The 14,984-nt window shown below is 38.6% G+C and overlaps 1 protein-coding gene across 2 annotated transcripts in view; it reads right to left on the bottom strand.

The window, feature by feature from the left end:
* Window positions 1-5,958: 5,958 nt before the first annotated feature.
* Window positions 5,959-14,984, bottom strand: part of AIFM3 (apoptosis inducing factor mitochondria associated 3) — a 104,154-nt gene continuing 95,128 nt past the window's right edge. The window contains exons 19-21 of one of the 2 annotated variants that reach the window (XM_056537282.1): window positions 11,318-11,422; window positions 9,343-9,363; window positions 5,959-8,282 (exon numbers count right to left, since the gene is read on the bottom strand). In XM_056537282.1, the coding sequence (XP_056393257.1) occupies window positions 8,243-8,282; window positions 9,343-9,363; window positions 11,318-11,422 (166 nt within the window). In that variant the 3' untranslated portion in view covers window positions 5,959-8,242. The remainder of the gene's footprint in view (window positions 8,283-9,342; window positions 9,364-11,317; window positions 11,423-14,984) is intronic. The other variant, XM_056537283.1, reaches the window with a different exon arrangement.

The raw sequence follows: 14,984 nt of genomic DNA, 5'->3' as shown, positions 1-14,984 counted from the left end.
TTGGAGAAGTTCTTGGCACCAAGAATATGATCAAAATGTTCTTATATCAGAGGTAGGGGATCTTATTAAGACCCCTGTAGTCAATACAAGGACGGAGAGAACCATCCTTCTTCCCTACAAAGAAGAAACCAGCTCTGGCAGGTGAGGAGAATTTTTTTGCAGTTTGTGACAAAAAAGCGGAAATGTTTGACTTTTTTTTTTTACGTTTACGCCGTTCACCTTGGGGGATAATTAACATTATATTTTTATATTTCAGACATTTACACACGCAACGATACCAAATATGTTTATTATTTATCATTTTTTATGCTTTTTTGTATTAATATGGGGAAAAGGGGTGATTTAAAACTTTATTGGGGGAATGGCTTTTTCACATTTTTTCCCCCTTTTTTTTACATTTATTTTACACTTTTTTAGCCTCCATAGGGGACTATTTATAGCAATCATTAGATTTTTAATACTGTTCAGTGCTATGCATAGGGCATAGCACTGATCAGTATTATCGGCGATCTTCTGCTTTAGTCTGCTGGAAGGCAGATCAGTGCAGAAGACCCCAAGAGACGGATGGAGGCAGGTGAGGGGACCTCCGTCCGCCATCCGTGCCGCGGGCACTCAGATCAGCCATTATAAGTGCCACACTGCCACAGATGCCATGATCTGTATTGAACTTTTACGATCCCAGAGAGGAGTTGCCCAGGCCAAGGTTTTTCCGGACAATAAACTGACCACAAACGCCACTTTAGCTCGCTCCGTCGGGAACTGATCTGCCATGAGCTCCAAATGCATAGAACACTGTGTCAAGAAGCCTTCACCCCACTTTGGATCACCTTCATACTTCGTTGGTAGGGATTAGCAAAGGTTGGATCCGGAAGGAGCTGCAGGAACAGGTGGAGAAACAGGAGCAGATAGCGGCTGCAGTTGCTGTAGTTGCTGCTGTACGGTAAGAAGCTGTTGCATCAAGGCAGACAATTGATTCAGGTGCGAGGGGACCGGTGGAACAACAGAGAGCAGAGGTGAGTGACAGGCTGTGATTCAAATGCGGGCGCGTCCCACAATGCGAATCCCAGCCCTGCCGGCAGAGGAGGATAGAGGAGGGGAGCGCTTACAGCCAGTGTGTCTGGCCGGAGCGCAGAGTGTCACAGTGGTTTACTGGAGGAAGTATAGTAGCCTGCATACAGAAGTAGGTTGAAAAACCTTTAAAATAAATTAGAATTTTTCACTTTCCCTCTTCTTCTCCATCCAGCCCAGACCGTCATGACAATTTCTTCCAGTCACAGTTCGTCTCCACAGAACCTGCCAGACAAACATTTTAGGCTCCGCACTTTTTCAACACCTATAATGCTCTATACAGTTATAGTAGCCCCTTCAACAAAAAATATTCAAAAGTATTTTACTGTCATTATAAAACTGATTGTTACCTGAATGCAAAGGCACCATGTGTGATTGTGTGAAAAGAAGTGTAAGTCATTGCTTGATAAGAATTTTATGTTCCTAATTTTGCATGTTTCAGATATGAACATAATGGGGAAAATCTATCAAACCCTGAGCAGAGCAAAAGTGGGGTAGTTTCCCATAGCAACATCAGAGCAAATTCCTAAATTTAAAAAAAAGTCTTCGAAGAAATTAAATAATCAATCCAAGTTGGTTACTATGGGCAACTACATCACCTTTCCTCTGCAAAGGTTTTCATTAATGTCCCCAAAAGGTTTTTATTGCAAGTTGAGCTGCCTGATTTATTACCTGGGGCAGATGATCCCTGGGCAGTTCAAGTGTGGCCCCTCTATTACTGTGTAGACCGTAGAGGAGTTGGGGCTGATGTTTGCAGTGATTTATTACTCATAATATTTCACTATATTATATACTAAAGAAGGTTACACAAACTACAATGTATGGCACAGTTGGCAATGGAGTATTTTATTTAATTTGAAAAATAAATTCAGACATCTCATAATATACATTCCTAATGTAAGAACCAAACTAGAAGCCAAAATTAGATTCTGAAAACAATTAAATATGCTACTAGTATCCTAAAAGGCTGGATATATATCCAGAATATTTCTGCTAAAACTGAACAGAAATGCTTTGTGTGTGTGTGTGTGTGTGTGTGTGTGTTTGTGTGTGTGTGTGTGTGTGTGTTTCTCCTGGATCTATTGTATTTGTTTGTTGTCTACAATGATACAATGTCAGAATTGAATTGATACAGTCCAAAATAAGGAACATGCTATGTAGATAATGTTATTCATGTAATAAAATTGTTTATCATGTGATAAAACAGATTGAAAGACTGGAAAAAATACAGGATAATTAATAGTTTACTTTATTAGAAATCAAGGGAAAACTGCAGTAAATAAACCTCTAACCTAAGTAAATGCTCACCCATCAAATCCTAAAATTCCTGAGAAAGACTGAGTAGCCTTTTGTTAGAAGAACATGTGGTGTAAATTCAAGATGTAGTAAAAGGGTATAAGATTGCAGCCCATTCAGGCTGGGTTCACATATGTTCGGCATCTGGCATAGGTGAACACAGCCTAAATCTCGACACAACTGATGCCGCAACTGATGACAATGTACATTAGATGTCATCAGTTGTATGGAATCCGGCATCTACAGTTTCTGGCACCAGACAGGGGATTGCAGCAAGCTGCGTTTCCCTGTCCGGTGCTGTCTGGCATGTCCAACCATCCGGCGTCAAAATTGAGTCCATGGATGATTGTGAACTGTCCCATTCAAATGAAATGCATGCCGGAGGGAAACTGTGCCGGACGCCTGATATATGTGAACCCAGACTTACTTCACAAGGAGCAGTCTATTGCTTTTTAACAAACTGGTTTATGAATTAATCGTTAAAGTGAATGTCCAATCGTGTAATTGATTTAATTTATTTTATAATATACTTTTCAGAGCTCTGTTCCAAATGTCCTGCTCTAGTTATACACAAGAAATCTTGAATTCCGGTGTTTTTAACATAAAAAGGAATTCTTTATTGGATGCTTTTTAAAACCATAGGATAAACGCATAGTCAAGCAATCTGACATGTATCAGACCAAGCATGTCAAAGTCTGAAATGTGCTAGTTTGCTTTTGTTGTATGTTTTTCTATGGTTCTATGAAGCACGCCATAAAGAAACCATTTTTATAGTAAAGATGCTAGAATTCAAAATTTAATTCGCTATGCTTTTAAACACTGCAGGTATGCTGTCTCATGTGTTTTCAATTGTTGTTTAGTTTAGTGATTAATTTTTGCAATCAGGAGCGACCAGTAGGGGGAGCCATACAGCTTATTGCATGGTTTTTGTTTTCATTTCAATGGTATAAACAGTGTGCAGTAAACTATTAAGCTCTTCCAAGTGGTGGCTGCAAAGAGAAAGAGCTTTGTCATTTAAAGGAGTTATGTGGTGCAGGATAAGTGTCTGATCACTGGGACCCCCGGGATTTCCTGCACGGCGCCCCAGCTCTCTGCAGGGAAGGAGCTGTCTCGGCCATGGTAGGAAACAATGGCTGACACGCCCCCTCCAGGGATCTCTATGGGATAGGCGGAGATATAGTGTTCCTGTATCTCAGCCTCTCCCAAAGAGATACATGGAGGGGGCGTGTTGTCCCACTTCATGCGGGGGAGGACAGTCTCTTGCACATAGGGGAAATCACTCTGTGCACTAATTCTATGTCTAAACAGAAGGCTTGGATCACTTTATCAGTATAATGGAGCTCTAAATGCTCAAAATATATATTTAAACATGTTAGAATATACACAACATACAGTTGTCTTGAAAGGTAGACATTTGCCTAATAATCTGTCACAGAGTACTAGATAGTAGGATATTGACTGGTTAAATTAAGGGATTATAGCAAGTGTGTTTTCTATACCTTTCCTGTGAGTACTGTAATGTATTATTGACCAGGAAGAAGAAAAAGACTTGGGGGAGATTTGTCAAAACCTGTCCAGAGAAAAAGTTGCTGAGTTGCCCATAGCAACCAATCAGATCGCTTCTTTCATTTTGCAGATGCCTTGTTAAAAATAAAAGAAGCGATCTGATTGGTTACTATGGGTGACTCAGTAACTTTTCCTCTGGACAGGTTTTGATAAATCTCCCCCTAAGTTATTAACCTCTTAAGGACGCAGGGCGCACCTAAACGCCCTGCGCCCGGTCCCGGTATTTAATACGGGGTCACGACATGGGTCACGCCATGACCCCGCATCATACCGGGTCGGTCCTGGCGGCTTATGATAGCTGGGACCCTGGGCTAATAGAGCACATCACTGATCGTTGTGCCGCGCGCTATTAGCCCTTTAGACGTGGCGATCAAAGTTGATCGCCGTGTCTAAAACGAAAGTAAAAGCTCAGTCGTGTTCAGTCGGGCTGATCGTGACTATCGCGATAAAATCGCGATGTCCGGATCAGCTAGGACACGAGCGGAGGTCCCCTTACCTTGCTCCGTCGCATCCGATCGGTGTTTGATTGCTCCAAACCTGAGCTACAGGTTTGAGCAATCAAAAAAAGAAAAAAAAAAGGTAATTTAACCCCTTCCCTAATAAAAGTTTGAATCACCACCCTGTTCCCATAAAAAAAAACTGTGTAAGTAAAAATAAACATATGAGGTATTGCCGCGTGCGGAAATGTCCGAACTATAACAATATATCGTTAATTAAACTGCACGGTCAATGGCGTATGCGCAAAAATATTCCAAAGTCCAAAACAGCGTTTTTTGGTCACTTTTTATATCAAGAAAAAGTCCGATCAATACAAAAATAGTACTGATAAAAACTTCAGAACATGGCGCAAAAAATTATACCTCATGCCGGCCCATACATGGAAAAATTAAAAATTTATAGGGGTCAGAAGATGAGAATTTTTTACGCATACATTTTCCTGCATATAGTTATGATTTTTTTCAGAAGTAATACAAAATCAAACCTATATAAGTAGGGTATCATTTTAACCGTATGGACCTACATAATAAAGATAAGATGTGATTTTTACCGAAAAATGCACTGCGTAGAAATGGAAGCCCCCAAAATTACAAAATGACTTTTATTCTTCAATTTTGTTGCACAATAAATTTTTTTTCCTTTCGCCGTGGTTTTTATTTTTTAATTTTTTTTTTGTAAAATTACTAATGTCACTGCAAAGTAGAATAGGTGGCGCAAAAAATAAGACATCAAATGGAATTTTTTTTTTTAGAAGGTGATGAGTCCTTAAGGGGTTAAATAAGTACACTTGGGTATAAATCTTTAACAGCATAGAACATTTCTCATATCCCCCTGCCAGTGAATCCATTATATTTTCTGTCCTCTGAAGTACAATTATTTTTCTTATACTTACAATATTTTTACAATAAAAATCACTGTAAAAAATGTATACATCTTTCCAATAATCTAGTATAAATTCTTTCCCAACTCTGCCGAACATACATACATATATAATATATTTCCTTTTAAACCAGGACAATAAATTACAATCTGTATAATACCAATACAGTAGGATTTGGTCACTTTTTACATACTAGGAAGTGGGACTATATACAATACGTGTATATGAGAGGATATATATTTTTCCTATTTTATATATTACCGTACTTTGTTTTTGTTTACAGTAGTATGTAAAAATAGAATTGCCTGCTTTAATTGAAGGGTATACTATGAAGTAATGCTTTAAAAATACATATTGTTACATAACAATATATAACTTTTTTTTCATTGCTTTATTGCATTGCTCTTCCCTTCAAGCTATGTTTGTATACAAATAGCCATTATTCCGATCCCTCTAAAAAGTAAAAAAAAAATATATATATTATCATCTAGAATAGTTGTCAGCGAAATTCATGTGATCAACTGAGAATATAAATATATATCTATATATGTGTATATATATATATATATATATATAAATGTATATATATATATATATATATATATATATATATATATATATATATATATATATAAATATTCCACCTGCGATTGGAGGGTGACCAAAGAACATGTATTCTTCATGTATCATTCTTCAGGTACTACACAAACTGTAATGCACATAAACCTATTATTTTTAAGAAATTGGTGATACTTGTTTATAGCCAAATCTACTTTGTCATTCACTTTAAGAATAAAATTGGTCATCCAGAGTGAATTCTATCAAGGGGTTATTATGAATAGTAGCATTCAGTATGGCACAAAGAGATGACCCTATTTATTCTTACTGAAAAGCATGTCCCAGAGGCATAACTAGGCCCTAGGTACTGAGTGTTAAGGGGGCACCAATAACCCATGGCTAGGGTTTTTAATACATAGCTAGTGCGTGGAACATAATCTATGCTAAGCTTTTCTTTAAAAAATCCTAGTTATGACTGGTGTTTAAAGGGGTACTCCGGTGGTCAACGTGTTTTTCCGTTTTTGACTTACCCTATTTGTTTTGTTTCATTTCTATTCTTGTTGTTTGGCCTACTCTATTTCCGTTCTTTGTTGTCTTTTTATCCCCCACTTTGTTTTCCTATCTTTGCTTCTATTTCCTGTTTCTTGCTGTGCTGAAAACTACAAATCCCAGCATGCCACATGCCTTGCTGGTTTGGGGTGGCTCCTTTTTTTTTTTTGTTTGTTTGTTCTGCCCTTTACCCATCCTACAGCCCCCTTATACAGAGCACACTAATATAATCAGCCTTGGTTGGGATACATTGGCATACACACACAAAAGGGACTACAACTCCCAGCATGTGTCATTCAGGAGTCTTCAGCCTGTGGTATAACACCAGCATGCTGCCTCTGTAGTTTCCTGGGGGTTGTAGTTCACCACACCTCTGTAGGGCATACACCAGTGTTTCCCAACCAGGGTGCCTCCAGGTGTTGCAAAACTACAACTCCCAGCATGCCTTGACAGCCTTTGAGCATGCTAGGAGTTGTAGTTTTGCAACAGCTGGAGGCAAACTGGTTGGGAAACACTGGTTTAACATGATGTGCATGCTGAATAGGCTAGAACAGTGTTTCCCAACCATTGTACCTCCAGCTGCTGCAAATCTACAACTCCCAGCATGCCCAAAGTCTGTCAGGGCATGCTGGGAGTTATAGTTTTGCAACAGCTGGAGGCACACTGGTTTGTAAACACTAGCATACACACACACACAACAGGGACTACAACTCCCAGCATGTGTCATTCAGGAGTCCCCCCCTTCACATATAGAGATCATTCCCAGTATGAGATTTATTCCCCTGCAGTCCATACATCCCCAGCCCGTGCACCTTCTCATCCTCCCCTTCAGATAACACTTATCTTCTCTATGAGGTCCTTCTCCGGTGCAGACCTGCGTCCTTAGAATACAGAGCAGAGGGGGGGAGGGGAGGTTAGGAGCTGTGTACTCAGCTGGATGAGATGAGGGGGCGTGGCTTATTCCTCTCATGCAGACAGAGAAAAAATAAATAAATTAAAAAGCCCTGACGTCTTGTCCACAGCAGACTCAGAACTGTGGACGACAGTAAAAGAAAACCCTCTGAACTACAGAACTTCCTGCCCAACAAACAGGTAAGAAAAACACACACATGCTGCCAAAACATATAACACATGTATATGGCAAAAAAACTAAACTTACAAAGAAGATGCCATGTGGAAAAAAAAATTAACCACCGGAGTACCCCTTTAAGAATTAAAGATTGTGTCATCATCAGCTAAGGTAAAAAAAAAAAAAACATCTCCCCATTCTTAGTCACCACACTTGTGTCATTCTATTGAACCTACTCTAATGGAAGAACAATAGGATAAAGTCATAGATATTCTGTTATTGATGTACATTATTCTCAACATGAGCAGCATCTTAAAAAGTTTGAATGTGTAAAAGTAATAAAAGTTATCAAATCAATTTTACTCTTTATGTCTAACAATGTTTTTGACGCTTGACATTTAATATAGATCAGCAAAGATGTGTGGCTGGACACAACTTTCCATTAGCCTGTGATGTGAAATGTAGAAAAATGAAGAGACAAGAAAACCTTCAGCACAAAGTAACCAAAGTCAAGTCTTCTGTACTAGGCTCTAACTTAAATGGTCACATCCGTATCCATTGGGTACTCTCGATGTCCCAGCATTCAGTAGAGATGAATTACATTCGCAGTATCATTTGTATTCCTTGACTGGATGTAGAATAGAATGGCCTCAGTATATACTTTTATTGAGATGTGTCCAGAAGCATTCCTAGTGTGTTAATATGTTAAGCAACACCATTCCACATGCATATTCTCACAGATATAGTTCCATCCTTGATTACGAGCCTTTCCCTGTTAGCCAGGAAATATCACCAGTTCTAGGAGAAAAGCAGATTAGAAAGAAAAGTCACATGACCCATGATCATTCCGTTGAATAGCTTTCATAGTCAAAACTATGCAACTTCATCTGTAGCATACAGCAGCTGATAAGTACTGGAAGGATTAGGTTTTTTAAATGAAAATAATTTACAAATCTGTTTAACTTTTTGACTCCGGTTGATTTAAAAAAAAAATAGTTTTTTCACCGGATTACCCCTTTAAAGGAGTACTGGGGTACTAAACAATTTGTCACTGCGATCTCCTGTCTGGCGCTCCCCCCAGACAGCGGTGGCCTACATACCCCCTCCATGCATCTCTATAGGAGAGTTTTTGTATCTCCGGATCTCCCATAGAGATACATGGGGGGGTATGTAGGCCACCGCTTCGTGTTGGGGTCAACAGTCTCCTTTCATAGAGTGGAACGGAGATTGCCCTGTGCACAATAGCGGAGGGCTAGGCAGGGGATAATGTATCCCCTATCCATTGGATAGGATATAAAATGTTAAGCACCACAGTACTTCTTTAAAAATGTTTGTTCAACACACTTTTTTGCAAATAGCCAAAATAAAACAATATTTTGTATTAATACTGCATTAACAAAGTATAGACAGACAGTTGGATCTTGTATTTTTGTATATTTTTGAAAAGAATATTAAAAAGTAGGTAAATATAGACAGATATATTTTCTTACATTGGCTATACACTCCCTGATTACATGTTATAAATCAGCCTGTATAGGAAGAGGGTATTGTTTCAATATCCCACATAAGGTTGCCAACTTTTCCAGGTCTGTGTGCACTAATCTTCCGGATAAAAGTCCCACTGACCCTCTGCCTTAGTAAGATACCTACCTGTATAATGTGGGTCAGCTCAAGCAGTAGCAAACAATAACAGGCTCAAAACACAGCACAAACCAACAATACCTTCAAAGTGTCCCTGTCATTTAGAAAAACTTCTCCTGGCGATATCTAGATATCGGTTGGGGTCTAAACACTGTGATCAAACTTTTGATATGTATGTCTGACATTCTCTAAATGACAGGTATCCTTTTAAACTTACTTGCAGTGACGAACAAACATCCTATGCAGATGGAAGCATTAAAAAGTTTAGAAAAAATCATTATAGGTTATATCATTTTACAAATAAAGTTTAATTAAAACCTATAATACGTAAACTCGATTAGGCTGGGTTCACATCAAGTTTTTCCCATACGGGAGCGCATACGGCAGGGGAGAGCTAAAACCTTGCACTCCCATATGCTTTCGTATGTGCTCCCGTATGGGAGAAAACGTAGTGGGAACCCAGCCTTATATTAAAGATTATTGGTGGTTTTGGCTGGACATTTTGTAGGCCAGGGAAAGATCCTGTGGAGGCATGAACTGAGCTGCCTCTTTAGGCCAACTTTATTTCTGGTGGAACTCTCCAAATGATAAGCAATGGTAACACATTGGACAAACCATATTGGGTAAACTACAGTGGTCCCTCAACATACGATGGTAATTCATTCCAAACGACCCATCGTTTGTCGAATCCATCGTATGTTGAGGGATCCGTGCAATGTAAAGTATAGGAAGCTGTACTCACCTGTCACCGCTGCTCCGGACCAGGTCCTCACCGCTCCCGATCTGTCCAAGGGGCTCCCGATGCTGTCCCGCTGCTCCGGTGTCTTCTTCGCGATCCTCCGGCTTCTTCCGCATCTTCTGCAGGGTCCGGGCCTTGCTTTTTGATGACGTTAATACGTTGCTGCGCCCGGACGGCGTGCGTAGTGACGTAATAACGACACCAGAAAGCGAGGCCCGGACCCTGGAGAAGATACAGAAGACGCCGGAGGATCGCGAAGTGGACCCGGAGCAGCGGGAATAGGTAGGCGAACCTGCCTGGGATGCTTAAACTGCTATCCAACAGCAGCTTAAGCATTTTGCGCTATCGAATAGCAGTTAATCCGATTGCCCCAACATATAAAAGCATCGTATGTCGATGCTGACATCGACATGCGATGGCCTCTGAGAGGCCATCGTATGTCGATTTTATCATATGTCGGGGCCATCGCAGGTCGGGGGGTTACTGTATTGATTTCACTTCTTTTACCTCTTCAAAACTACTTTCCACTTGGTCCCCTAACATGGTCGCTTTTTGGGTATCGTGGGGTAAATTACTAACACTGACACCTATCAATGACCAAATGTCTTTCCACTTCTACCATAAGTATATCTATTTTCATTAATACCTGACATTTCCCTAGAACATAGTTTTTAAGATAATAGGAATGCTTCTTTAAGAAAATCCCGTACGAACTGTAAAAGTATTCCACATGTTTTATCGGAATTCATCTAGATGGGCCATGGCCTCTCCTAGACTCGATTTTAACTCATTCAATGCATTACCTTCCCCAGGAGGTATCTGCTGCTCAATAACATGAAGAAACCCTTCTACTATAATAAATAGGAGTTGAACTCTTAGGCTATGTTCACACATCATAAAATGAATAGCAAAATATGTCTGTAAAATAGGAATAAAATCTGTATTTTTAATCTAATAATTTGCACAATGAAAGTCTATGGAAAAGTGGCTGTCAGGGCACACACTTTTTTTTTTAAATCAGAAAGTTGGAATTAACATAGTGTAACCTTTACCTTGATGTGTTACCTTTATATTGTGCTATGTTAACCACTATAAAAAGGTGATGGCACTATATAAATAATAATAATAATAATAACAATGATGTTAGCCAGATGATCATTTTTTGGGGACTTTCTGACCTACACTGAAAAAAAACACAACAGGACTCTTGTTCCTAGGCTGTGTTCACTCTAGTGCATGTGAATTGGGTGAAATGATACTAATTTAATAAGATCCACTTGAATATTTATACTGAATTTGCCACAGAAAAGTCCATGATGTGGTAACATGCTTTAAGAGGTAAAAGGTCCACTGTTTCAATAAGCCTCATTGTTCTTCCCTGTGTAGAGATCAGCTTCTTTCAATCTATCAACAGTTTGGCGCATATACATTGTTTTTATCAGTAACTACTTACTCAACATCTCGCTTGCGTATAGATTTTCCCGATGCCATGACTTCTGCTACTTTGGACACTATAGGGTCATAATTCATACTGGCAACTGCAATGACTTCATCATTCCTAGAATATACAAAAAAAAAGTACAACCCACCCACTTGAGTATGCATAGCTTCAAAGTAACTTATTACATTTAAGTTATTTATAATAAAAATAACAAAACTATGCATTTTACCTTATTCTTGTTGTTTAAAAAACTGATAGTAATTGCAAAGAGAATGAAGAAGAACCCACATTTTATTTTTACAATTTTTACGCCATGTTCACATTTCAGTTTTTCAGTTTATGCATTGCAATTGTTATATACAAAGCTAAAAAGATTCTGAAAAGAGAAGTTTCAGTCTTTTCTTTATATCTGTCTTCCATTTATGATCTGTCCCTGGATTCGTATTTAAAGGGTTAAGCCGCTCCCAAGCCTCCGGAACATTGAGTTCTGAACGCTGTGTGCGGGCTTCTGTGTTCACACCCGCCCCCTCGTGACGTCACGGCCTGCCCCCTCAATGAAAGTCTATGGAAAGGGGGCACGACAACCATCACGCCCCCTCCCATAGACTTGCATTGAGGGGGTGGAACGTGATGTCACATGACAGGGCATGACATCACAAGGGGGCGGGCGTGGACACGGAAGCCGGCACAGCGTTCAGAACTCAATGTTCCGGACGCTGGGTAGCGGAGTAACCCTTTAATAATTGAAATGAAAAATCTGAATGTGTGAAAAGAGCCTTTAAGCACTAATTACAAATAGTTACACTAATTTCATATCTTCCTCCTGAATGAATTCTAATGACCAAATGATCTTTTATAGACAACTAACAATTCTGTCATTTTGTCACTATAAGGAACAGAATATAAACACATTCACATGGCCAAAAATAGTGCTGAAAAATCCACGAGTATTCATGTGAACATGCCCTACCAGGGTCATAACAACCAACTTTAGCGTGTCTAAAACCAAATGCATTCAAATACAAGACCAGCTTATCACCTGGACACAAGGAATCCGCCTGCACGCATGGTCCAGAGCAAGACCATAGTTCACGTAGGAAAGCAAAAGAAAGAGTTCCATCTTGCAGGATTATTTAAAAACATAATTTCTTTATTGCAAATTCATTAAAAACATTATCCACATGGAGGCAGACAGAGGAATAAAAATCTGACACATTTCTATCTCAAGGCTCTTAGTCATAGATATAATTGGCAAGTATCTTCAGCTGTATTTAAGAATATACAAAAGAGTCATATGACCATGACGTCACATCCTGCTTACAAGTTAAAAAGTGCACTGTGCACCAATACTGTGTGAATAAGGACTGATAGGAAAAAAATTATTTGCAGTTGAAATAAACCCAAATTGGAATAGATAAAAGCATATATACACACGTATCGGTACAGTTTGGTTCTAAACAGCTGTACTAAGGCAATTATACATTTTCTACATATGAATATACAAACATGAGAAAAGAGAACAACAACTACACAAAGCATCGAAAACATTATATGCAATGTATAGGAAGGAAAATGAAAGGACAAATAAGAAAAACAAATGCCAACTCATCAACAAGGACCCCCAGAAAAAATGATAGCTGTTTGGAAACTGTCTACCAATATGTGCATATATGCTTTTATATATTCCAAAATGAGTTTATTTCTACAGCAAATTCATTTTTTTGTATTAGTCCTTATCCACACACTGCGTTTTTTCAACTTGTTAGCAGGTTGTGACGTCATGATCATATGACTATTTTGTATGTTCTTAAATTCAGCTGATGATACTTGCTAATTATATCTATGACTAAAATCCTTGGGGTTGAAACGTGTCAGATTTTTATCCCTCTGTCTACCTCCACGTGGATATCACTTTTAATGAATGTGCAATAAAGAAATTACGTTTTTAAAGAATCCTGCAAGCTGGAACCCTTTCTTTTGCTTTCCAACTTTCGAGTGTATCATATTTGCATCTCTCTCACATAACAGACAACTTATTGACCTGAATGGGCACTGTGCATTTAGTTCCCCTGTTCTGCTTAAGGGTATCCTTTTAAAATCCACTTGGGAGGTTTGCTCTTCAAAAAAAACTTGAAATAAAATAACCATAACACTCGTTCTAATATATTGCTTTAAAATGCCTAAAGTATGCCTAATTCTCTATTTACAGCTTTATACATTATCTATATTTTTTGTGGGGAGGTTTTAGCTGAAAATACTTCAAAACAATAACAAAAATATATTTAACATTTTTTGCAATTACATTTAACAAATTGCAGTAACGTGGTTACATTATTACAACAATAGAATATTACAGGACTTACCAAATAGCACATTTCTCCTTTTTCATGTATAGTTTTCTAGTAGAGATTCTCATGATTTTTTTTAATCATGGAAAAACCGCAAAACACTGATTTGTATGATATTGTTCACAAAAAAATGTAATTGAAAAATTAGTAATAGTTACTGTATTGATGGATTACTATAGTTTTAGTCCCAGATGATCCAGACTTTTCAATTATCTGTACATCATGCTATATTATAGTCCATACAATACAGCAATTAAAAGTATATCATGCAAAACTGGGAGAATATTGCCTACATAGTGTGACATTTTGTTACTTTCATGTCCCCAGGATTGGCAGATTTTTAATAGTTATTGACAGAACATTAGAAAGAAATGCCGTATAGTTTAAAATGTAGATCCCACCAGCGTAGACTGAACAACAGAGTTACCACTTGACACAAGCATATAAAAAAAATTTGCCTTCTTTTTATTGCTACAAAGTCTTGTTAAACTACATTCAGTCTACACCATGGTGGTGGTTTAAATGGGTATTCCAGGAATTTTTTTGTATTTGACTATGCTACAGGGGCTGTAAAGTTACTGTAGTTCATAATATAGTGTATGTACCTGTATGTGATGGTTTCTCACAATTCTTATGGGATTTTCACCCCAATATTTATTTTTAACAGCATACAAAATGACTGTTGTCTCAGATTTTTCCCAGGTTGCAATGCGGTCAAGACCTGACTCACTAGTCAGTTGATGAGAGCCTGTCTGCTTCAATGGGTAGAGCGATCGCTTGGTGGGAGAGAGATCAATCTGCAACTAATGCAACAGCTGTAGGCACCCTGATTGAAAACCACAGGTCTTTTGAATTGATGCAGCTCATTTATGTTTCAATGGTGGGGTGGCTGATGTGTGGGAGGGAGGAAAATTGAATTATGGGATTTGTAGTAAAAAAAAAAAAGAAAACTGAAACAGGAAATACCAGTTCACAAAAATCTAGCCACAGTGTTATGGTAATCTCACAACATAGCCATTTAGCCCCAAGACAAGCACAGATCCTTCCTAAGCATGTCCATTACTGTCTGCCAGGTACGTACTAAAATGACCTTATGGTGGATAACCCTTTAAGCCTGGTGACTGATTGTTACATTATTACTTGAATTAGAAAAAGCTGGCCGGCACTGCCAAGCTTCCCGTGACTCCTATGGTGAATCAAGTCTGTCCCGTAACAGTTAGTGGTGCTCAATTCCTTTGTGAAGTTTAAAGTGTCCAAAATCCAAAAGTATGCAAAGAAGGAAGGAATGGCACTCACCGCTTACTGTAAATTGTTTATCTTTTATTCTTCAT

The sequence above is a fragment of the Hyla sarda genome, chromosome 1 (assembly GCF_029499605.1).
Source record: "Hyla sarda isolate aHylSar1 chromosome 1, aHylSar1.hap1, whole genome shotgun sequence".
Taxonomy (NCBI): Eukaryota; Metazoa; Chordata; class Amphibia; order Anura; family Hylidae; genus Hyla; species Hyla sarda.
This window is presented reverse-complemented; position numbering and strand designations above follow the sequence as displayed.